The sequence below is a fragment of the Coregonus clupeaformis genome, chromosome 20 (genome assembly GCF_020615455.1).
Source record: "Coregonus clupeaformis isolate EN_2021a chromosome 20, ASM2061545v1, whole genome shotgun sequence".
In the NCBI taxonomy this organism is placed as follows: Eukaryota; Metazoa; Chordata; class Actinopteri; order Salmoniformes; family Salmonidae; genus Coregonus; species Coregonus clupeaformis.
Window position 1 is genome coordinate 56,910,249 of NC_059211.1, and position 24,412 is coordinate 56,934,660.

General features: G+C 43.4%; 2 protein-coding genes across 6 annotated transcripts in view; one reads left to right on the forward strand and one right to left on the reverse strand.

The window, feature by feature from the left end:
* Nucleotides 1–7,137, forward strand: part of LOC121543592 (centrosomal protein of 83 kDa-like) — a 13,944-nt gene extending 6,807 nt beyond the window's left edge. For 2 of the 3 annotated variants that reach the window (XM_041853597.2, XM_041853596.2), the window contains exons 9-16: nt 104–248; nt 539–688; nt 795–870; nt 999–1,156; nt 1,331–1,460; nt 1,605–1,708; nt 1,782–1,977; nt 3,035–3,706. In XM_041853597.2, coding sequence (XP_041709531.1) covers nt 104–248; nt 539–688; nt 795–870; nt 999–1,156; nt 1,331–1,460; nt 1,605–1,708; nt 1,782–1,977; nt 3,035–3,181 — 1,106 coding nt within the window. In that variant the 3' untranslated portion in view covers nt 3,182–3,706. Of the gene's footprint in view, nt 1–103; nt 249–538; nt 689–794; nt 871–998; nt 1,157–1,330; nt 1,461–1,604; nt 1,709–1,781; nt 1,978–3,034; nt 3,707–7,065 lie in introns of those variants that run through there. The other variant, XM_041853599.2, reaches the window with a different exon arrangement.
* Nucleotides 3,803–24,051, reverse strand: LOC121543589 (plexin-C1-like). Of its 3 annotated transcripts, none has more exons than XM_041853594.2 (30): nt 23,057–24,051; nt 22,785–22,925; nt 22,093–22,227; nt 21,892–22,001; nt 21,228–21,508; nt 21,028–21,130; nt 20,664–20,751; nt 20,511–20,549; nt 15,132–15,265; nt 14,733–14,909; nt 14,390–14,492; nt 14,011–14,190; nt 13,689–13,859; nt 13,467–13,566; nt 13,168–13,269; nt 12,688–12,791; nt 12,513–12,554; nt 12,266–12,372; nt 11,860–12,058; nt 11,264–11,410; nt 10,197–10,365; nt 9,896–9,996; nt 8,834–8,891; nt 8,150–8,184; nt 7,976–8,068; nt 7,513–7,676; nt 7,046–7,193; nt 4,794–4,934; nt 4,623–4,697; nt 3,803–4,108 (listed from the first exon to the last, which is right to left on the reverse strand). In XM_041853594.2, the coding sequence occupies exons 1-30, from the start codon at nt 24,014–24,016 to the stop codon at nt 4,013–4,015; spliced, it is 4,503 nt and encodes a 1,500-aa protein (XP_041709528.2). In that variant the 5' UTR covers nt 24,017–24,051; the 3' UTR covers nt 3,803–4,012. The 3 variants fall into 3 exon arrangements, with proteins under 3 accessions (XP_041709528.2, XP_041709527.2, XP_041709526.2); XM_041853593.2 differs by having other exon boundaries at nt 12,266–12,378; XM_041853592.2 differs by having other exon boundaries at nt 12,266–12,390.
* Between the last annotated feature and the right edge of the window lie 361 nt (nt 24,052–24,412).

The following is a 24,412-nucleotide window of genomic DNA, read 5'->3' on the forward strand; positions in this document are numbered from 1 at the left end:
TCTGCAAACTTAACTCTTTCCTTCCTTTCCTCGCTCCCTCGCTTTCTCCTTTATCTCCTTCAACTTTCTCTCTCTCCCCCTTCCTTTCTTCTCTCTCTGTCAGGTATGCAGTCTGATGTGGAGGTGTTGAAGGGGACGGTGGAGAGACAGAAGGAGGTGCTGGCTGAGAGGGAGAGGGATCTCGTCCGGAGGGTGCAGGCCGCTCGCGAGGACGAGTTCCACAAAACCGCTACCGTGCATGAGGAGAAGTGAGGATCTCTCTCACTCGAACATACACACTGTCTCAGACTACTTTGTTGAAGTTGTGTACATTGATCGTGTGTGTGTCCACAGGAGGTTGGTGGCACCTTAATTGGGGAGGGCGGGCTCGTGGTAATGGCTGGAGTGGAATTAGTGGAATGGTATAAGACACATGGTTTCCATGGTTTCTATGTTTGATGCCATTCCATTTGTACCGTTCCAGACATTTCTATGAGCCGTCCTCCCCTCAGCAGTCCACTGGTGTGTGTCTATATAATATGTGTGCGTGTGTCCTCAGGTTGGTGCTGGAGGATCGTCTGGCTGAGCTGGAGCAGCAGAGGGCGCTGCAGGATGCTGCTGCCAACGCCCAGAAAGAGGAGTGGGAGGAGCGTCTCCGTGGCGCCCAGCTGGGGGAGGAGTCTGCCCGTAAGGAATTGCAGAACCTCAGGTTAGTAAGAGGTGTGTTACTGTACCTGTGTATAGTATCCATTATTAATATATAGTATGCATGACCCTTTGTGTGTTAATGACCCTTTGTGTTTTGCATGTGTCAGGACTAAACTGCAGCAGCAGGGCTCTCAGCTGGAGGAACTGGAGAGACAGAAGACAGAGAATGCTGACTTGAGACAGGTACTAAACTGCCTGAGGCTCAGCGCCTGACTGACATTCCATTTTTATTGCCCTTTCAACATTGATTGGCTGATGTTAATGTCCAAACAACATTGAGTTGACCACGTACCTGTCCCTCCCTCTCACAGCAGAACCACGAGCTGGGGGTGCAGCTGGGGACGTTGTCCCACTCCGAGGCTGAGCTTCTGGAGGCCAACCAGCGTCTGAGGGACACCCTGGAGAGGGCCCGGGAGGACCTGAGGAGCGCCCGCTCACAAGCTGAGAGGACCCAACACGAAGCCGAGAGGTACAACACATCACCTTTATACTGTGGTCTGTATACAGTATGGATATGCTGTCTATGTCAAGAGTAGGAGGAATAGAACAGTTAAGAAATGATACTGTTGGAACCATCAAGTGGTTTCTATTCTAACCATCCTCTTTCTCTCTCTCTCTTCCCTTTCTCTCGCTCTCTCTGCAGATTGGTGGAGGAGCGTCGTGTGGAGTGGTTAGAGGAGAAACACAAACTGCAGGAGATGGATGCAGAGCTGCAGGAGAAGTACGGCCAGGCTAAGGAGAAACTACAAAGGGCCGCGCTGGCACAGAAAAAAGTACCTGCCTCTTTTCGCTACTTCCTACTTTTCCCCATCCTCCTTTCACCTCCATCTTCACTTTTCTTCCCTTCGTCCTTTGCTCCTCTTCCTCCCTTTTCTGATGTCTCTCTGACCTCTAAATCTCTCTGTGTCTTTTTCTAGAGGAAAAACATGACGGAGAACAAGGAGAAGCGATACCAGGATAAGATCCAACTACTGGAGGCTAAGATGGCAGAGCTGGAGCTACAGACCAGCTCAGCCAAGAAGTATGTATATATTCTTACTGTGTCTGTTAATGACTGTGTGTGTTTTAACACCAATATGTGTGTTCCTCCCCAGGCGTCCCTCCTACACAGAGGAGCATGCCCACCTTAACAGACGACTGAAGGAGCAGCAGCACCGACACAGCGAGTTCCGACGCCTCCTATTTGGCAACCAGGTGACCTCTGCCACAGGCCCCACCCTCATGACCTCCACCCCCGGCCTCGGCCCTATCTCCGTCCTCGTACCCGGGTCTGAGGGGCCTAGCCTTCACGTGAGTACACTGAAGCTGGGTACATTCTCATATACCTCATCACCTTGGTGTTCACAGATCAGGGCCAGTCTCAGAGTAGGAGTGCTGATATAGGATCAGTAACTTTTAGATCATGATGAATAACATTATGTGGACGGGGGGGGGGTCTGGTCCTGAATGGAATAGCTAGGTGAGAGCATCCTGTCAGGCTGTATCACCGCCTGGTACGGCAATTGCACCGTCCGCAACCGCAGGGCTTTCCAGAGGGTGGTGCGGTCAGCCTAACGCATCACCGGGGGCACACTGCCTGCCCTCCAGGACATCTACAGCACCCGGTGTCACAGGAAGGCCAAGAATATCATCAAGGACCTCAGCCACCCGAGCCATGGCCTGTTCACCCGGATAACATCGAGATGGTACAGGTGCATCAAAGCTGGGACAGAGAGACTGAGAAACTGCTTCTATCTCTAGGCCATCAGACTGTTAAATAGCAATCACTAGCCGGCCTCTGGCCAGTACCCTGCCCTGAACCTTAAAGGCGCTGCATGGTCATTCCGACGTCTGCATTGGCCATGCAGCATTTACGGTGAAATGGCCTCTGTAGAAGTCAGGGCATTCATACTTCTTGTGCTTCACCGAGCAGCGCAGAGCTGTTGTGAAGGAAGTGAGTTTGTGTTTATAAAGGACCTTCTGCCCTCACCTACTGTCAACCAATCATGTCACTGCGGAGCAATACGGAGCCCTCCGCATTGTTACAAAATTTGAGAGGCGCACAGCGATATGGTACGGAGCTCAAATTGGCCTCTGCGTGCCTCCCGAGGCTCCGCAATTGCGTCACACCATCCATATGGTGCCTCTGACCATTTTCGGATCAAGCATAAATTGGCTCTTAGAGACTGCTGCCCTAAGTACATAATAATTTAACACTGGTCACTTTAATAATGTTTACATGCTGTTTCACTCACTTTGTTTATACTTCTAGTCATGGCTCATCCTATATCATTTTTCTGGATTATGTGTCCATTTCACTGCACCTGCAAATCGTTGTACTTTTCTGTCCCTCCTCTCTCTCGCTCAGGAGGAGCAGCACCAGAGAGAGTTATCACTGCTGCGTCGGAGGCTGGAGGAGTTAGCCTGTTCTCAGCAGCAGCAGATGGAGGAACTGGGGCCTCCCATGGACAGGAGCAGGGGCTCTGGCCTGCACGACTCTTGCCCTGATCTCTGACCTCCCCCCTCGGACCCCCAGAGTGAGAGATATAGGATTTATTACTCCCTAAAAGTGTGATGTTTGGTGATGTATGATCCTATTCTAATTTAATCAGTGAGATGTCAAATATTATGTGAAAAACATTTTGATTTTATTGGCACAAAACATATCAAATGTAAAGAGAAAGAACTACATGCATTCAATGTTTACATTCCTTGGTGAGTAACGGTACTGGAGTCCTTCCATGCCTTGACTGTTGATGCCTATGTAAAGAATGATTTCAATGGCTAACCAGTGACTTCCTCAGAGTTTTAATTGACTGTTGTGAGATTTGTATAAAATGTTTACACTAAGGCCATCACTCTGAAACTTTAAAAGCGTGATAGTCCCAAAAGCATTCTGGCTGAACAAGAAATGGTTTTATGTGTTTAAAAAAGGTTGGTTTAATGGCTCTAAAGAGCTGTGACTTGCACAACATTTTTGTAATGTTATTTCAAGATGTTTTTGTATTTGCAATTCATACAAATAAATGTTTATGACTTTCTTGTGTGAACCATTGGCACTAGAACTGCTGAACTCTTTAGTGCTTCAGTTGAGGAAACAAAAGTCCCAGCTTCAGAATAAGAGTATATTCCCTGGTTCTGGGTAAATTTCTGGCTGGAATGTGACCTAATTTCTGCCATCATTTGGTTCATCCCAGTAATCTGAAAAGCCTTCCTCGTTTTTTTTTCTTGAATTGTAAATCTCTAGTCTCCTGACATATTTTGTCTTTGAATAGCAAAGCGAGTTGGACATCGGTCCTTAGAACAGCTTTCTAGCCTTCAGCATGTCAAAGGGGAGGGAGTGAGCTCAGTTCGAGGAACAGCTCTTGAGGCTGTCAAACAGGCTCTGCAGTTGCTCCTTCAGCTCCACAGGGGCGCTGTTCTGATCCAACTTCAGTTTAATCTGCCAGGGAAACACCACACATCCAATTGTTTTGTTTACATGTTGGCAACAAAAAAAAGGACAGCTTGTGTCCATAAATTTAAGAAGTCAGCCAGTAGCAATATGCCACAATGGGGGATTATCATTCCACACTAAGTCTAGGCATGTTTAAACTATGTGGCATAGGTATGGTCAGCTGCTATTGTGGAGCTCAAAACAGTAGATCACTACAAAATGAAGAACTTAAAACAGCCGAATCACCACCCCACAGAGAAGTGGCATAGGCTGTGGTTCATGCCATGCTATGCTCTGCCCCTGCAGTTGTCTCACTTCCCACAACCTAGGCTTTGTGCCAGGCAGCTTTACAGCTACACAGTGATCATGTCATGTTGGCCTGAACAACAGCTTTTTCAAGATGTTTAGTCCTGGTTGTAGTGAATATACAGTGCAGGGGAAGTGTGAAGTTTATGGGAAAAATCATGAATGCCAATTAAGGGGAGAGCGATAAAGACAGACAGACGGACAGGCGGCTTACCTCATCAAAGTACCGCTGCATATATTTGTAGAGTTCATTGAGGGCAGCTGATTCATTGAATTCGTTTTCATGTTTCTAATGAAACAAAAATATAAATTTCATGTCCTTAAAGTACAATATCAAAATAATTATTTATTAGAAAACTGAACCACTAGAGTAGAGGGGCGGTACCTTTGACTCCTCGTGCAGGAACTCCTTGAACTCAGCGCTGCTGATTGGTGGCTGGTCCCTGACCTGCTTGTAGTAAGCCCTCACTTCCTGTTTGTACTGGGAGATATCTTTGGCATAGAGCAGTTTATTGGTTGGGTCATGCTGGAACAGAGAGGGAGTAGAAGAGTCATGTCAAATCTAGGTGATAGGTGTGCTTACATTTGAGCTTCTAGCATTGTCAATGCCAGGTATACTAAGAGGCCTGCAAGTTATGAGACCGGCAATATACCTATCGCAGACATTTCCACTGGCTGCTAGTGTTGAGCGTTTAACTGACATTTTCGTTATTTTTCGTTTTTAAATAACTAATTGATCGACGTCGGTTCAATTATTTGAATTCCATTTCCTTCGTTTCTTTCTGTGAACTCAATGCACAGTTTCTCTAGCGATAAATCAGATCAAGCCTGATCTGTGCTATGTAGTAGGGAGATAGTTTCCAACAGGTCAATATTCTACATAGTTTACCGCAAAAAACGTTATTAACTACAATGACAATCCATTGTGATCCTACTTGTCCTGTCTGTGGGAGGCAGACACAGAAAGGGAGAGAAGCAATGTTGCCGCTATTTTTTTGCGCCACTGAGCAAATGTGTGGTATTGTTAGTGGAAACGTGAAAGCTTTTCAAAGACCGCTTGAAATGTAGTCCACATGTTTTGTGCTCTTGTAGGAAGCAGTACTCCCCATTACTGACCTATACTTATCTATAACTAGCAAAGAATATGAACAAATGTTCACATGAGCAGCTCTGAGCTGACCTTAAAAACCGCATTCATTCACTAGCGGGTGATTGAAAGACCCCTAGTGGGCTACCCACCAATATAATTGTACTCCATGGCGCTCTGCCTACAACAAAATCAGCCTCAATCTTACAAATTTAGATTTGTTTTGTTGCATTGAAAAGGGGTTGATATAATGTTGAATCGATCAAAGAAAAAACATTGATCTATATAGTGCAAACTAATGGGGTGAAGTTCTGTCTCTGTGCGGCCTGGCATTTCTTCTGCGCAGCAGTCTTGGAGGAGGTGCGGGCCTAGCGTGTGCAGTTTAGAGGGAACATTGGAGACAAGACGCTTGAGGTATCTCTACCTGAAAATACATGATCTAAGTGATTGATAGTTGGTATTTAGCAGTCATAAAAGTATGCCTTATTTACTTTGAAGAACTACTAAAATAGTGATTTTGTCAGACTGCATAGGCAGCAGCTCTATAGAGACGAGATGATGACTTGGAATGAAATACTAAAGTCATCAAATAAAACAAATGTATTAAACAACTGAAATATTTTATTAAAGTAATGTGAATAAATGATGGTTAATAAGTGATAAGCAGTAATGGGTGGTCACTGCCATCATGGGACTTTTATTAATTGTTTTATTCTGTGTTACAGCATTCAACCCACATAATGCATAGCACATTTAATGTATAAAAAATAAATAATATGAAATCGAAAACTGATAATCTTATAATAATCGAACTGAAACAACCTCAAAGCACTAATCGCTCAGCACTATTGGCCTTGACTCACTGACCAGCAGAGACCTCAGTAGGCAACCATGCCCAGGAGCTGGCACCTGGGTTCAAACCTACAACCCTGTGCTTATCGGGGTGAGATTCTTGCACCAGAGCCACAAACTATTTTTGTATATTTGACATTGACAGTTGCAGAAACGTACAAGAAATTAGATTTGAACCTACAAACTCTTGGCCGCTAGTCAGGGATTTAACCATTGGACCACTGTCTCCTTCACATTCTTTACCCGGCTCTTTGTATATTTGACATAGAGAATTGTGAAACGTACACAAAAGCACAAGAAATTAACTTTGAACCTACATCTCGGGTGCAAGGCAGGAATTGAACCACCGACTCCTTCACATTTTCTACTCTTCGTATGTTTGACGTTGAGGTTTGTGGAAACGTACACAAATGCGCAAGAGATGAGGTTTGAACCACCAACCTCTGTCTGTTAAATGGCTCCTAGTATATTTTACATTGAAAGTTGTGCAAAAAAAATAAAGGTTTGAACCCGTAGATTAGCATGACAGTTCTTGATGACATATGCACTCTACTAAGTTTGAGGGCAGCGGTTTTTATAGTTGAACCACAAACTCTTTTTGCATATTTGACATTGAGATTTGCAGAAATGTACACAAAAGCACAAGAGATGAGGTGTGTTAGTCATTATATTCTGTGATGTCTCTGTCCTGGCCCCACCTTGCCCAACTGTTTCTCAGCCAGGGAGAAGGAGTCCATGAAGGCCTGGGCAATGACGGACAGACAGCCGTCCAGGGGCGGGGTCTTCTCCATGTCGAACACAAACTGGGGGTTCTTCAGGATGTTCACCCAGAACCGCAGGGGCAGGCTGGGAAGGAGCAGGACAGAGGACCAGTCAAACATTCTATCACTATCCCAATACAGTGAGTAGTGGCTTGAGTATTGAATTAGTAGATACAACACATTGATTGGACATGAGGAAAGACATTAAGAAAGATGGATTCTACTATAAACATATTCAAACAGGTGTACTATCAGGGTCATATTCATTAGGCATCAAATGGAAGAAAACACTGAAAAATAGAGGGACTACTTGAACTTGTCCAATAAAACGCTCATTCGTTTTCCATTGCAAAATGTTTTTGCTACGGTGTGACCTAATGAATATTACCCAGATGAACACATACCTGTTAGTTTTCCAGATGTGTAGTACATCCGGGTCACTGATCCTCTTGTTCTCTCCCTGGGCGTCCAGGAAGTCAAAGAAGTACTTGATGGCAGGTGGGGCTTTGAGGTTAGGGGTTCCCCAGATGGTTCTGAACAGTTTTTCCACAAACGAATGCACAGCCACCTGAGAGAGGAGGAAGTGGATGGTATATGGCCATATATAATGTCCCTTACACTGAAACCGCACTGACCGCTCCGAGCAAGCCACTTTAGTACCTATCCACTTTTTTTTAAAGCAATGTTCATAAGGGAAATTAGATAAGGGAAGGGAACTGTTACACAGTCACTGTATGCTCGATCTCACATAATTGCAAAGTCTAGACATTTCCATCTTTCAGTTAACCATTTATCAGAGGACAGTGGCAGGTTGAAAGGGGTTGGTTTGACAGGTCAGGATGTAAGTTAACAGTGAGTTCCTCTTGCCTTGGTGGAGAGCAGCTTGGTGAGGTACACTTCCTTCAGTTTCAGCTTCTTCCTCTCCCGGTTCTTTTGGTCCTGGTCAATGTCAGGGTCAATCTGGGGTCATAGAGCACTTTTAATCAATCAGATCAAATGCACATCAGGGACAACTAATTCAGAGGTCATGTTGCCACTTACCAGATGGAAGTACTTTGTGGAGTAGTTCTGATCGTCTGTGAAAAATACACAACAGACAATTGTACTAAATAGCTTCCTGGTTTCTGTTAGTGTTTTATATAAGCTGACACAGTTATGTGGTTTTGCATCTCACTTGTGTTTCACATCTGCCATATAACAATTTTAGAAAGAGGGGGAGGGTAAATGTGGACCAAAACATGTCTACTTTATTGAGTAATGTTTGTTTTGTTGAATGTTGTTTTTTATGATTTGTATTTTTAGTTTGTGCATTTCTTATGCACCCATGCTGCCTTGATTGAGTAATTGTTTGTCATGCAGGGCTCCCTTGTAAAATAGACCTTGGTCTCAATGGGACTTCACCATGCCACAATAAATAAATACAATAAAACGTTGACAAACCGAATCGCAAAAGTTACTCTGTGCACACGTGTGGTAGTGTGATGAGCATTAACTATGAGCATGCGCTTGTGTGTGTGTGAATACTGTTGGTGTGTACTCTGTGTGTAGGGTAGGCACTCACAAAAGGGTCCTTTATGTTATAATTAGAAGCTTTGATCCCCCCCCACCACACACCATTCATTCCCTGTTTAATACATTGTGAGGTGACGTGTACAAGGTCCACAACTCTAGGAGCTATCGAGGCATGGTGCACTGTAGAATGGCAATCTCTGTTGACACCCTTACCTTTCAGCCTGCTCTGAGGACTCAGAGGGAGCACTTTGATGGACGCTCCATCCGGTACCTGTAGAAACACACTGAGTTAGAAGGTCGATAAATGCTGAGTTACCAGCTTCTCAACCAGCTGGTAGACCTCAAATACAGTGATGTTCTACAGTGAGACTAATAACGAGTACAGGAGTTCTAATCTAATTGTGGTCTGGTTTGACCTTGTGACACGGGCAGCTCAGTCCTACCAGCCAGGCTGCCTTGAATGGAGCTAATACTGCTTGTTAGTAGCCTTGAAAACCAGGCTGCAGAATGAGAGCAGTACACTGTTCAATTTCAAGGATGTTCTAGTGAGACCCTCCACTTATTATGTGGTCCTCTGTAGCTCAATTGGTAGAGCATGGCGCTTGTAACGCCAGGGTAGTGGGTTCGATCCCCGGGACCACCCATACGTAAAAATGTATGCACACATGACTGTAAGTCGCTTTGGATAAAAGCGTCTGCTAAATGGCATATTATTATAATAAGATACCTGACGAATTTGTGCATGTGGGTTTGGTGACATTAAGCAACAATTTGATAACCTAATCCGTCTAGCTATTACAACTACTTAGGACTAGATTCAATCCGTACCGCTGAAGATCTACGTATCTTCAGTATTATAGCGCGATTGAAATGTAAAGGTATTTTCCGATTGAGCCGACATATGCAGGGTTTACCGTGAATGCAGTCTCCACAAACACAGGAATGTTGCCTTTAAATGTAAATCTCGCTATAGCGCAGATCTTCAGCGGTTGAGCCATTGAGTAATACTACAGCTGCAAGTGATTGGACCTTTTAATCTGCATTTTTACAGTATAGGCCTTCAACTACATGTCAATTTCTTTTTTTTACCTCTGTCCAATATGGTGATAGGAGATAAAGAGAGAGTATGGAAAAAAATAGGGGGAAAAATGTATGCACTCACTAACTAAGTCGCTCTGGATAAGAGCGTCTGCTAAATGACTAAAATGTAAATGTATATTGAACGTGAGATTAGGCTTATTTCCTGCATCAGGAAGCTTGGTAGTGTTCTCTAACCTTGTAGTGCTTGAGTGTGTTGAGCATGGTCACTTCTGCTAGAACCTCTGAGCTGGCATCCACCTCCTTTAGTGGGACAAACCTTCCATCCTTCTCATACTCTGCAGAGTTAAAGAAAGAGAGAGAGAGAGAGAGAAGTCATTATAATGAACATTTGAAAGCCATTCCTTTCAAAGAATGTATGATCGATCAAGATGTTTCATTTGAGGTATGCATGCTTTTAGAGTCATAATTCTCGTTAGCACTCATCACTCTTGCATTCTCTCCTAATGTCTTGGACACATGAGGTACTACAACTGACCGATGTGTATCTGTCTGATAGGGGTGTTGTAGGGGAAGCCAAACTTGGTCTTGAAGGCCAGGAGGATCTTCTCCTTGACCTGCTCCACCGTGTCACAGTCCAGAGCACTGACCTCCAGGGGCTCACTGACCTCTCCGCCTGTTCCCACAGCAAACAGCACCTGTAGCCTCTGGTGGGGGGGTTGGAATCAACAGACACACATACATCATGATGTAGGCTATTTAGAAAATTAAATGTGAAATGAGCTCTATTCATCAGTATGGCTAACCACTGAAGCTAACCTTCATACCAACTGTATTTCTATTTGGGTCAGGGAAACCACACAGTTAGCTAAAGCTTTATAAAGCCACATGTCTGTGTATATCACTTGATGGACTTACAATACAACCTATACACTACAGCGATAGAATAGAGTGATGGAGGATATCTTGTGTGGTGTCGTCTCTTGTGATAAAAACCTCGATCTAATTTCTCTGTTATAAGAAACCACTGAGCAACTGTCTCAGCAGGATTACCATATGGCTCAAAGACTAGAGTCTGGGTCCATTTTGGCTCTGATCCATATACTTCTAGTCTCCAGTTTCTTGAATTTAAAAGGGTTAATATTTTGCTTCAGAGAGACTGAGGCCATATCTACTAATAGCTTCCTAAAAAAAGCTATAGCTTTTCATGTCAACATTGCGTGTACCACTGTCCCAATCTACAAACCACAGCACAAGAATACTAATTAGATACATTTACACACATGCGCCTTGAGGTTAGGCTGAATACAACCAACAGATAACTAAGAAGACATGTTTTTGTTGAGGATCTTTATGAGGGTAACATCACTTTCAACCCATCTATTTTTGCCCCAGCATATTGAGAGATGTTCTTTAACAGACTAGCTCCTCTATCCACAACTTTTTCTGGTAACAAACAAAACAAAGGTGGAACTGAAGTGGTTTTCTGCCAACTACCCCTGTCGCCATGCACTAGATCCAGGAAGGGTGTGTGTATGTGAAGGTGAAAATATGGTGTGTGCATGTGCTGTTGATGTGTGTGTGTGTGTTTGTGGTGGGGGGTACCAGTGGGCTGAAGTCCTGAGCCTGCCACAGTAACCAGTCTTCGTTGAGTGTGTAGAGAGCCTTTTCTGTGACTGAGTCCACTGGGCCTTTAGACATCTGCTGGGTCAGAGCACACACCAGCAGGAAAAGGGGCTGGCCCACGCTCTCCTGTTGGGACACAACACACAGCTCAGTTAAACACACACAAACCGGTATTCACATGTACAATTAGGTATAACTCATTAACATGCACTCATATGAAAAGTTACAAAAACAGACACTCAAACACGTGGACATTTATGAAATCATTTTGTTTTTACTGTAACCTGACCATAATGACATGGAGGCTAATAAATACATACAGTATGAACTAATAAGGCTTTTGCTAGAAGAAGCAAGAAAATAACTGATAGACAGACAGACAGACTGACCCTGAGGAAGCCGTAGAGACAGACTGACCCTTGAGGAAGCTGTAGAGACAGACTGACCCTTGAGGAAGCCATAGTGACAGACGGATTTACCCTGAGGAAGCCGTAGAGACAGACAGACTGACCCTGAGGAAGCCATAGAGACAGACGGACTGACGCTGAGGAAGCCATAGAGACAGACAGACAGACCCTGAGGAAGCCGTAGAGACAGATGGACATCCAGTTGGTGAGCAGCTTCTCCACGATGGACTCAGTGCGTCGCAGCATGAGTTTGGGCTGGGAGTTACTGGGCTGCTCCATCAGAGCCCTGAGTAGTTCCTCCATCACCTGGGTCAGGTAGGGCAGGTCACCGTGGAGGGACACGGTCAGCAGTGAGGCCACCGCACACCTTGTAGGACACAACATACATCAGACTTATGACATCTCTATTACCTGCTATACACACCATACCTGCTCATCCATAATGACTTAAACGATACCTAAACCATTTCTACTGTACTATATGCCTTAACCTTACCTGTCGTATATCCTATACTCAAACCAACTAAGTCACACTTGGCCTAAATTGTGTCCTGTCCTGTCCTCACTGACTCACTTCTCCTTGACGTTGAAGTTCTTCTGCTCCTCCAGAGCGTGGACGAAGGAGGTGAGGAACACCTGATCCCGGATCAGTCTGGACAGGGCCTGGGAGCTCTCGTCTGGCTGCACCTTCACCACGTCCTGACCACAGGACAGATGTTTACTTATGGAAATCTCTTACATCCTCCGTTTCCCTTTCAGTCATTGATAAAGTAATGTTATGGCAATCAGACGAGCAGATTTCAGTTCAAATCAAATCTCACCTGGCCAATGTCTTTGATACAGGAGGTCATTACAGGTCCACCCTAACAGAAACAATAGGACAAAGTATGAACATAACACAACCTATCTGTCCATTTAACACAACATTTCTTATTTTAAAGCAGACTGTACTAGGTATGCTGTATTGACTCTGTTCTGTGTTCAGCTCCTACGTACGTCAGGGAAGAAGATCCTGGAAGCAAAGAGCTTGTAGTCCAAGAAAGGGATGACTCCATCATTCTCAATTAAATCACACTTTTCTGTCTGCATATCCACAAATCCTAGAGAACAGAAGGGAGTTTGTTTTTGGTGTAACTGTACCGTATAATAATATGCCATTTAGCAGACGCTTTTATCCAAAGCGACTTACAGTCATGTGTGCATACATTTTTATGTATGGGTGGTCCCGGGGATCGAACCCACTACCCTGGCGTTACAAGCGCCATGCTCCACCAATTGAGCTACAGAGGACCACACGCAGTATGCACTGTATGTGTGTGTTGCATGTGGGTGGTAGTCATGGGCCTTTACTCTGTTAAATCCATTTCATCATGCCAATTTGGTGCATCAATGAGTATGAGTGTGTGTGTGTGTGTGTGACGGTCTGTGTGCGATTGAAGAATATAAATCAAGGTCGGTGTGTCCACGACGACTGACCTTGTCGGATGTCATTTCTGATGTCACACTCCAGCAGTTCCAGCTGCTTGTTCATTTGTGCCGCCATTTTCCTCTGTTTACTGTAGGAATACCACACCGCACCTGGTCAGGACAGGACAAGAGCTTTATTCACACACACCACCACCATACCTAAACCTATGGGCCCTGTTCAACCAAACCAGGTCAGAACTCATTTCAGAACCCAGAACCAAATCTTGTGTGCCAGCTACTTGATTGGACATGTACAGTCTGTCATGAGACACTAAGTCAAAACAAAGTTGATGAAGTTGAATACTGACCCACAATGACCACAATGATAATGGGTATAAGCACAAGGATGATTAGCATTGAAGGCTCAACTTGTTTTAAAAGGTTTATCGTGACATTTCCAACTGTTATCTGAAAAACAAACATCGTAATGCATGTTAACTGTAAAATACTATTTCCAAGGACAGTTCTGATTTTGAGTTTCCAAGAGCAACTAACAACATTTTTGGATTGATCTGAATAAGATGTTTTACCCTCAGTGACTTGATGTTAGCGCTGGGAGTGTTCTTTATCTCACAGATGACAGAGTCAGTCCTGTTGCTCGTCTCTTTGGGGTCCAGGACACACTCTACATACTGGTTCTCCTCCTGAACACCCAACACTGAGATCTCTGCTGTGGTGATGTCCAACTTGTCAGCCTTTTTCTGAAATAAAAAAAAATATATAGTGTGTGAATGAATTACTGAATATGAATGAGAGAGTGAGAGAGTGAGAGAGTGAGTGAGAGAGAGAGAGAGCGTACTAAGTACACATGCGTGTTTATCCGTACCTCCATGCATGTGTATGTGTGTATACCTCAATGGTAACACGCAGGTCGTTTCCTGTCTTGATTGCAGTGTACCTGGTGAATTCTGGGTCGGGATGGTAGGTGAGCTGTGATGAGCAGGCCAGTGTCTGATTGGCCACTCTCAGAGACACAGTGGAGGTGACTGGCTGGTGAATGTGTTCAAAAGGAGGTGTGTGGTACCACACAGACTAAAAACACCAACATGAATTAGAATACCTTAGATATTGAGGCCACTATGACTGATTTCTGTGTTGTGTGAAGGTGAAAGTTTGGTGAGGTGTGGCAGTGTGCATGTTCACATTAGGTTACTGACTGGTTACGTGAGAGCTGGTGAAGACATGATGCTTAGTCAAGAAATCAATTAAATCAGTGTGTTAAGATGCCTACCCCTGAGCTGTAGTTGGTTCGGATGGTCTGAGGGGCGTGGTCATGAACAACCCCCTCCACAAACTCCAGATGGGACCCCAGGACCATGATCCTCCTTTTCCCACTGCAGGACACATAGGAAATCAACCAATCAGAGGAGGGTTGTTGGTCACACCTAGAGAGCTGATGGGAATTGTCCTATCAGCATTATTTGAATAAGCCAGAATAAAAAACACATGCTTTTATGAAAAAGGTTGTAACACAAAGAAAACATTTCACAGAATAAATAAAGTATGACATGGTCCATAAAGTGTGTGTGTGTGTGTGTGTGCGCATACCTACATGTGTGTGTGTGTTTTTTTACCTATACCAGGTAGTGCTTGGTGTTAGCCCAGTGCAGGACGGTGAGGACCTATAGGTGACAGTGGCCTTGCCCAGACAGCGACCGTCTGGCAGCACGGCACACACACTGACAGAACCTTTGTCTCCACTGGGGATGTGGAACGTCAGACTGGACCCAGTGTGGTTCCACACAGGAGACCTGACCATGTGATACACACACTACACATGTTAGACACACACTTTACCAAAACACAGTGATAAAGCCTTGGGATTTCATGAGCGAAGTGAGCGCCAGTGACACATCTAAATCATTGTTTAAAAGCATTGATTAAAATAATCCATTTTTTATTTCTCTCAAAAAATTATGTCTGCATAAAATAGTAAATAAATCATATTCAACCGATTGTCCACTTTGACTCACTCCTTGGAACTGCAGTTCATGTCCCCTTGGATGCGAACCCTGATCACGTGATCCAGGTTCTTCCCAGTCATCAGGGCGTGGTTTCTCCCATGGAAGGACAGAACGCTGGGCATTATGGAGAAGATCACTGGCTCCTAACAAACCCACACAGAGACAGACACAGACAATATTTCTGATAGACAAGTGAAACTAAATACGTGTTTGTGGCCCTAGGCTTGCTCTTTAGTTTTATTGAATAATGATGAGTGACAAAGTTAGAGGCATAAATATCATACCCACCCCCAAAATGCTAACCTCTCCTGTTATTGTAATGTTGAGAGGTTAGCATGTCTTGGGGGTATGATATTTGTGCATCTGTAACTTTCTCACTCATCATTATTCACGATTCATTCAGGACTATCTGTAATTATAGTAGCATCCACATTAATGTAGAAGTGTTTAGAAACATTCTATTCTTATTTACAATAAAAATGACTCAAAAATTACTACTACCCTGGGGCACAATCACAATCCCCACTGTAAGAGGTATGATGACTTGACTCAGAGACAAAGACTATTCACAAACATCTTTTTACTATATTTAACCTTTTTCATCCATGTTATTCTGGTTAAGATTAAATCTCTATTTTATGAGTGATCTAAATGTAGGATGCGTAACTACAAAAGATGCCCAGATCTATGAATATTGCTCTGTATAACTGAATATAGTATCTTGGCATTGGTAGACATCCATTTGAGTGTCTTCATTTTGTCCTCAATCTTAGCTTTCAATGGAGAGATGAGATAGACAGAGAGATAGATACAGAGAGATAGATAGACAGAGAGATAGATAGACAGAGAGATAGATAGACAGACAGAGAGATAGACAGACAGAGAGATAGACAGACAGAGAGATTGATAGACAGAGAGATAGATAGACAGAGAGATAGATAGACAGACACAGATAGACAGACAGAGAGAGAGAGGGGTTTGATAAGGCTTACACTTTAACTAACACCAAACCCTATGAGGAACAAACACTTCTTTCACCATCACCACCAAACACACACAGCTATATTCATCACATCTAATTCAATTCTTCACATTTAATTCAGACTGGGAGGAGCATGATAATAAAGTAAGCACATTAAAACTAAAAACATCTCAGATACAGACACTATGTCTACCAGTGTTATTCCATTTCAGATGTCAACGTTGTTTAGTTGTTGAGATAAGTATTCAGACCCCTTGACCTTTTCCACATTTTGTTACGTTACAGCCTTATTCTAAAATGGATTAAATAAAAACAATTCCCTCATCAATCTACACACAATACCCCATAATGACAAAGCAAAAAACCTTTATTTTTGCAGATTTACAAAAAAATAAAAATACAACTTTATTTACATAAGTATTCAGACCCTTTGCTATGAGACTAAAAATTGAGCTCAGGTGCATCCTGTTTCCATTGATCATCCTTGATGTTTCTACAACTTGATTGGAGTCCACTTGTGGTACATTCAATTGATTGGACATGATTTGAAAAGGCACACACCTGTCTATATAAGGTCCCACAGTTGACGGTGCATGTCAGAGCAAAAAACTAAAAAAAACAATGCAACAGTGTTTTGCACTAAGTACACCAAGTGTTCGGAGAAAATGAAAGCAATCCTGAAAAAGCACTGGCATATTCTGCAATCAGACAAAAAAATTGCACACCTCTTCAAGGAGCCCCCACTGGTGGTCTATAAGCGTGGTCGCAATATTGGGGATAGCTTGGTGAGATCTGACCTGCCCCCTGAGCCCACCCAGACACTCTTGACACCCATTCCTAATGGGAACTACAAATGTGGCTCATGCACACAGTTCAATAGCACTACAAAAACATCCTTCTTCAGACACCCACATACAGGTAGAAAAATCCCTGTTAGGGGTATCATCTCATGCAAGACAAAGGGAGTGATCTATCTCATCACCTGTAGATGTGGGAAAGCCTACGTAGGACAAACGAAAAGACAATTAAAACAACGCATAGCTGAACACCGCAGCTCAATCAGGTGTAAGAACACTGACTATCCTGTAGCAGCTCACTTTGTTGAAGCTAACCATCCAATCTCCTCCCTCAAATACACAGGCATTGAGCATGTTGCTCTACCAAGGAGAGGAGGTAACATCGACATCTACTACAGAGGGAGGCCTACTGGATATTCTATTTAAAAACATTGCCCCTAGTGGTCTGAATATTGACCGATCTCAGGCCCTTCTGATGAACAATTACATTTTCTGTGAACAGGTCTTGTAAATGAATGTTTTCTTTCTACAGCTTATCAGCGTACACCCAATATGTTCCCCCTATTGATGATGCTTATTATGCATTATGGTTGAACCAAAATCTTACTTGTAAAAAAAAATTGGAAAATGAAATTGGAAATATTTAAATATATAGGTTAAATTAAATGAAACAATAATGTATGTTGATGCTAATGTTATGCTAATGCTAACAATGGCATAATATATTCAATATGCTGTGGGCTATTCTCTTAACAGTTTCGCTCAATTCATTCTGATCAACCTAGCAATTACAACACCCCCCTCACTATTGTCAATGGTTGCACTAATTGCACTGTTTGCCTACATAATACATAACTTGGTTCAAGCATTCATGACATTACCCTGAAGAAGGCACAGTGATGCTGAAACGTTGATGGTTTTTTACCCAATAAATTACTGGGAGGTCATACATATGGAGTGTGCGACTCTTTTTGTTTTTATAGTTTACAGTTTATTCACCTTTAGTCAGCACCTCTACACTAAATAATTTTCTCTGGGTGTGCGCCAGCTCAGGCTTTTTAATAGAGCAAAAACCAAGCCATGAGGTCGAAGGAATTGTCCGTAGAGGGAGAATCTTCCAGAAGGACAACCATCTCTGTAGCACTCCACCAATCAGGCCTTTATGGTAGAGTGGCCAGACGGAAGCCCCTCCTCAGTAAAAGGCACATGACAGCCCGCTTGGAGTTTGCCAAAAGGCACCTAAAGACTCTCAGACCATGAGAGATTGAACTCTTTGGCCTGAATGCCAAGTGTCACATCTGGAGGAAACCTGGCACCATCCCTACGGTGAAGCATGGTGGTGGCAGCATCATGCTGTGGGTATGTTTTTCAGCGGCAGGGACTGAGAGACTAGTCAGGATCGAGGGAAAGATGAACGGAGCAAAGTACAGAGAGATCCTTAATGAAAACCGGCTCCAGAGCGCTCAGGACCCCAGACTGGGGTGAAGGTTCAACTTCCAACAGCACAACGACCCTAAGCACACAACACAGGAGTGGCTTTGGGACAACTCTTTGAATGTCCTTGAGTGGCCCAGCCAGAGCCCGGACTTGAACCTAATCGAACATCTCTGGAGAGACCTGAAAATATCTGTGCAGTGACGCTCCCCATCCAGCTTGAGAGGATCTGCTGAGAAAAATAGGAAGAAACTCCCCAAATAAAGGTGTGCCAAGCTTGTAGTGTCATACCCAAGAAGACTTGAGGCTGTAATCGCTGCCAAAGGTGCTTCAACAAAGTATTGAGTAAAGGGTCTGAATACTTATGTAAATGTGATATTTCAGTTTCTTCTTTTTTTTAAAATAAATTAGCAAAAATTTATAAAAACCTGTTTTTGCTTTGCCATTATGGGGTGTTGTGTGTAGATTGATGAAACAATATATTTAATCCATTTTAGAATAAGGCTGTAACTTAACAAAATGTGGAAAAAGTCAAGGGGTCTGAAAACTCAATGCCTCTTTGCTTGACATGATGGGAAAATCAAAAGAAATCAGCCAAGACCTCAGAAAAATGTTGTACACCTCCACAAGTCTGATTCATACTTGGGAGCAATTTCCAAACGCCTGAAGGTACCATGTTCATCTGTACAAACAATAGTACACAAGTATAAACACCATGGGACCATGCAGCAGTCATACCGCTCAGGGAGGAGACGTGTTCTGTCTCCTAGAGATGAACGTACTTTGGTGCGAAAAGTGCAAATCCATCCCAGAACAACAGCAAAGGACCTTGTGAAGATGCTGGAGGAAACAGGTACAAAAGTATCTATATCCACAGTAAAACGAGTCCTATATCGAGATAACCTGAAAGGCCGCTCAGCAAGGAAGAAGCCACTGCTCCAAAACCGCCATAAAAAGGCCAGACTACGGTTTGCAACTGCACATGGGGACAAAGATCGTACTTTTTGGAGAAATGTACTCTGATCTGATGAAACAAAAATATAACTGTTTGGCCATAATGACCATCGTTATGTTTGGAGGAAAAAGGGGGCGGGCTTGCAAGCTGAAGAACACCATCACAACCGTGAATCACGGGGGTGGCAGCATCATGCTGTGGGGGTGCTTTGCTGCAGGAGGGACTGGTGCACTTCACAAAATAAATGGCATCATGAGGAAGGAAAATTATGTGAATATATTGAAGCAACATCTGAAGACATCAGTCAGGAAGTTAAAGCTTGGTCGCAAATGGGTCTTCCAAATGGACAATGACCCCCAAGCATACTTCCAAAGCTGTGGCAAAATGGCTTAAGGACAACAAATTCAAGGTATTGGAGTGGCCATCACAAAGCCCTGACCTCAATCCCATAGAAAATGTGTGGGCACAACTGAAAAAGCGTGTGCGAGCAAGGTGGCCTACAAACCTGACTCAGTTACACCAGCTCTGTCAGGAGGAATGGGCCAAAATTCACCCAACTTATTGCTTGTGGAAGGCTATCCAAAACATTTGACCCAAGGTAAACAATTTAAAGGCAATGCTACCAAATACTAATTGAGTGTATGTAAACTTCTGACCCACTGGGAATGTGATGAAATAAATAAAAGCTGAAATAAATCATTATCTCTACTATTATTCTGACATTTCACATTCTTAAAATAAAGTGGTGATCCTAACTGACCTAAGACAGGGAATTCTTACTAGGATTAAATGTCAGGAATTGTGAAAAACTGAGTTTAAATGTATTTGGCTAAGGTGTATGTAAACTTCCGACTTCAACTTTATGTATGTATGTATGTATGTAAGTAGCTTACGACACACTGTGAATTGAACATTTTGTGGTAGTGTATGAGTTGTCGTGAACTATTTCAGAGCTGACCAAAGCCTTGTCACATTTCATAAAACACATGTCATTAGCTATTTGATAGGTACTTAGCATGAAATAACTGTGCCTGCAATTTCCTGAGACAATGTGAAAATCCCAGACCACTTCAAGCCCACTCTGTGTCACATGCAGACACAGATGTGCACATACACGCACACCTAGTTCCCTGTTCTGAGATCAAACTGCCTTATAATGGACAGAAGATCCACTGAGAGATGCTGATAAAGAGGGAAAAAGATCAGTATGATGGACTTACAGAGTAGTTCATCCCTGACTGGCTGAGTCTGCACACGTCCTGGGGAAGGAAGTGAGAGAGGGTTGATGAACTAGATACAGGAACACACATGGGTGAAGAAGTTGCGAGATGAACACCCTCAAAGAAGAAGGTGTGTGTGTGTGTGTGTCATACCTGTATGGGGTCTGAGTTGGCAGACCTAGGTTTCCAGGAGCAAGCATCATTACTCCAGCTACATCCAGCTGTCATGCACTGAGAACACCTGAGAGACACACAGAGAAAGGAACAAGAAAACTACAGTGAATTGAATCATAAACATGTGTACTATCTGTTATGTATGCAAAATGTGTACTAACAAATCTATAACATACAGAATGGCAAGTGTATAACACAATCTGCCCAACATATAATTTAAAAGATGTCATTATGGTCAATATTGAAGTAGGTCTAAACAAGTAGGTCCCAAACAAGTAGGTTCAAACATAGCCATATCAAGGTGCTGAGCCGTAGCATGACAGATCTGGGATTTCTGACTAACAGGGCAGAGGTAGGTGGTCCAGTGATGTCTGAACAGTCAGTTAGCATTAGTTTCTCAACAAGGTTCTGCTTCCCCAGTCTTATCTTCACTGTGACATTCAGACCTATGTGGAAGAACACAGGGAAACAATCTCTAAGCAAGATGCTCCATTTTGTCATTGAGAAATCTACAGGAGAGTTAGAAGGTGAAAGGTTACTGACCTTTAGCAGGAAGCTGGTCGATGGAGAACAGACAGGAGCATTGCGGCAACGCTGGAGCGGGGCTTGTGCTGTCACACAGATTACCACTTCCTATAAGGAAGTTACAGGCGAAGGCGAGACTTCCTATCCCATTCACATTCAGGTGGACCTTGACAGTGAGTGTGAACTTCTCTCCACTGCTGTTCTTCTCCACCTGGTAAGTGACCATGTTCTGTTGTTGGGAGTCCTCAGAGATGGAGATCCAGGCTGAAGGCTGAAGACAGTCATCCTGAAACGAACATCTAGAACACATCACATAGAGGGGTCAAGATGAGCAGGTTTAGGGTGATACTGAAAAACAGGACATAGAAGTATATTCACAGGAAGTTTCATCTATATTGGCAAGTTTATTCTAAGAAGCTTTGGGTGATAGAGGAAATGCCCATTGAGCTCTATGTTCTACCACAAAACAAATGTCATCAAGATCATATGGTATGAAAAACCCTGGGCTGAGGTATGTCATTAACACAGACAAACCAGACAACTGTCCTCATTTAATTACATTGAAATGACTGGCACTGTTTGTACATGTATGTACATTTTAGAAAGGAAAATGTGACATAATAAATACATCTCTATATAGTGTAAGTTGTAGAAGTGTGTAGTTGTGGTTCTTGTGACTGACCTTGACTTGTTGTTCTCAGACTCACACCAGCCACAGAAGGGGTCCTGAGCAGACCAACAGTCCTTCAGACTCTTGTGTTTACTGCACTGAGCCACAGGCACACGCATCATCTAGAACAAACACACACAATATTATGTCCTGGGTCCTATTTCAGAATGGTTGTACAGTATAATATTTGTCTCTGTGTACAGTAGAACTTACCTGGTTCCTCAGTGCCATGTACACATGTTTGCGGTCCACTGGATCCAGGTGCATCTTGGGAAACACACTGCGGTCGTCATCTGACTTGTAGAGCACTCTGGGACAGGCAGGTTTGTAGGCCTTGTCTACAGCAAGCTGACACGGGACAAAAAGTAACACTTTAACAATGCACTTCTCTCTGTAGAGGTGACATATCACACTAACAAGTCACAATATAATTTATAACATGGCCCTAGGAAATCACATATACTGCAGTTGTAAATGTCAGTTTACTGCACACATTTCTCTCTGTCAACAATAGTATGAATTTGATGATGATGATACATGATAGGTTAACAATCATTGATGTGTAGTCGTGACCAAACCCCTGTCTGGTTTGTTAGAGTGTACTGCATTGCTGTGATATTTCTGTTAGAAATATACAGGGGATTTGGCTGGATTATTAAAGCTTTCCAGGGACAACACTGCATGAAGGAGAATATTGTGCCTAGTAAAGTTACTGTGGGGTTTCTCCAGGCTAATTTAGACCTCAAATTCCCTCATGCGAGCCACGTTTGGTAGAAAATGCTGTAATTCTGTTGTATGGGTATCTGTGTGTTCAAGGGAGAAATAATGACATGAGAGGGGTGTTACGAGGCAAGTGTGTGTGTGTGTGTGTGTGTTAAGAGTTCTCATAAATGCGTTCCACAGACCTTGATGAGTTGTCCGTCTCCTGTCCCGATGAAGAACACCAGCCAGGAGTTGTGTCTCACTGCCAACACTGATGTCATGGAGCTGTATTTAAACACCTCCGCCACTGGCTGCAGGTCCTTGGTGTTCCTCTTTGGTGATGACTGGAACAGCATACATAGTGTTACAGACAATCTCAACACATTTGCTAAGAAATTAGGGTAACAATATTGATAGTGTCTTTGCTATGGTGTTGGTTATCAACCATATATAACATCATCATCATCTCACCAACCTCTCCACAGCATTCATAGCAGAAGTCTGGGTCTTTGTATTCGAGTTGACGCCCTGCTGAGGGGCTGATGTCATAGATGGCCAGCATGGTGTTGATGGGGTGGCTTGTGTTATCTGCAGTGAACACACCTGCCCAGAGCACCTGCCCATGGGGCCCACCAGAACCTGGAATCACAGAGGAAGACAGGAGCCGCCGGCGTTCCATGTTTCCACAGCATTTGAGTGTCGTACCTTCGAGGGAGTTCAAAGTGGTTGCTTTATTGTTCTTGCTCTTGAACCAAATAAGTCGAACTTGAGGCTCTTTGGGAACGTTCAAGAACACGTAGATGTGTGAATTACTCTGAAAGCCGTCCACAAACTGAAAGTTCTCCTTGTGTCTGGTGTTAATACATGGATTCGCACCATCTTCTGAATCAGAAAAGATTCCCCCATACTGTCCTTGCTGTGTATTCCGTAGGACAAACAACTGATAAGAATTGGGACACGCTTCACGCACGTGCAACCTTCCAGCCATAATGTAGGAGTTCTTCCCGACATCAACAATAAAAGCAATGGTTGAATCTCCAGGGGCCAATGAACCCACTTCAATATACTCGGAATGAACAGATTTTGAGATTTCGTTGAGATCGAGTATTTCACAGTAGCCGCATTTTGCGCTCCCACAGGTGATCAAGGTCTTGTTTGTGATGAATGGCAGTAAAATGTTTACCTTAAATGGATAAGTTTCATCAGGAGGTACTTCTTGGTTAGGATCAACTAAATTCGGATTATCCCTCTTTATAACTTTGGTAAAAACATGGTTCACCTGGTAGAGTCGGTCATCGGTAACGACGTATACCGAGCTGTCACCAACGGCAAAGTCGCGGACGTCTACATCAAATGTCTGAGTCTCCTGGCCCCGACCCCATTCCACACAGGCGAGGAGAACCCCCCAGAAAACAGCCCTCATCTCGTATGTCATGTAGTCAGTCAAGCCTGAGAGGGGAGTACATGGTATAAAACCTTCTGCGCCTCTGAGCCGAAGTTCAACAGGAGGTTTGCGTAAAAGCTGGATGGATGCTGCAACTATGGGTTAACTTCAGTTCCTCTCTGGCAGTTATGCTCTGAAGCTCAGACTTCACTGTTTAACTCTCTACTGAGGTGTCAAAATTAACACTAGTTCCCTACCTTTCAATCTCAGCAGAGGATGTATCAGTAACAACCTGGTTTGAATGTTGCCAAAAGGTCTCCAAACGCGCATTTCTGGTAATGCCTATATTGCCTATTCAAATGCCAGTGTCACCATCACCTATATGATTGAGATTTAAATACTTTGATTCAATAATTAAATACTTAACCGAGAGTGAATGCCTCACAC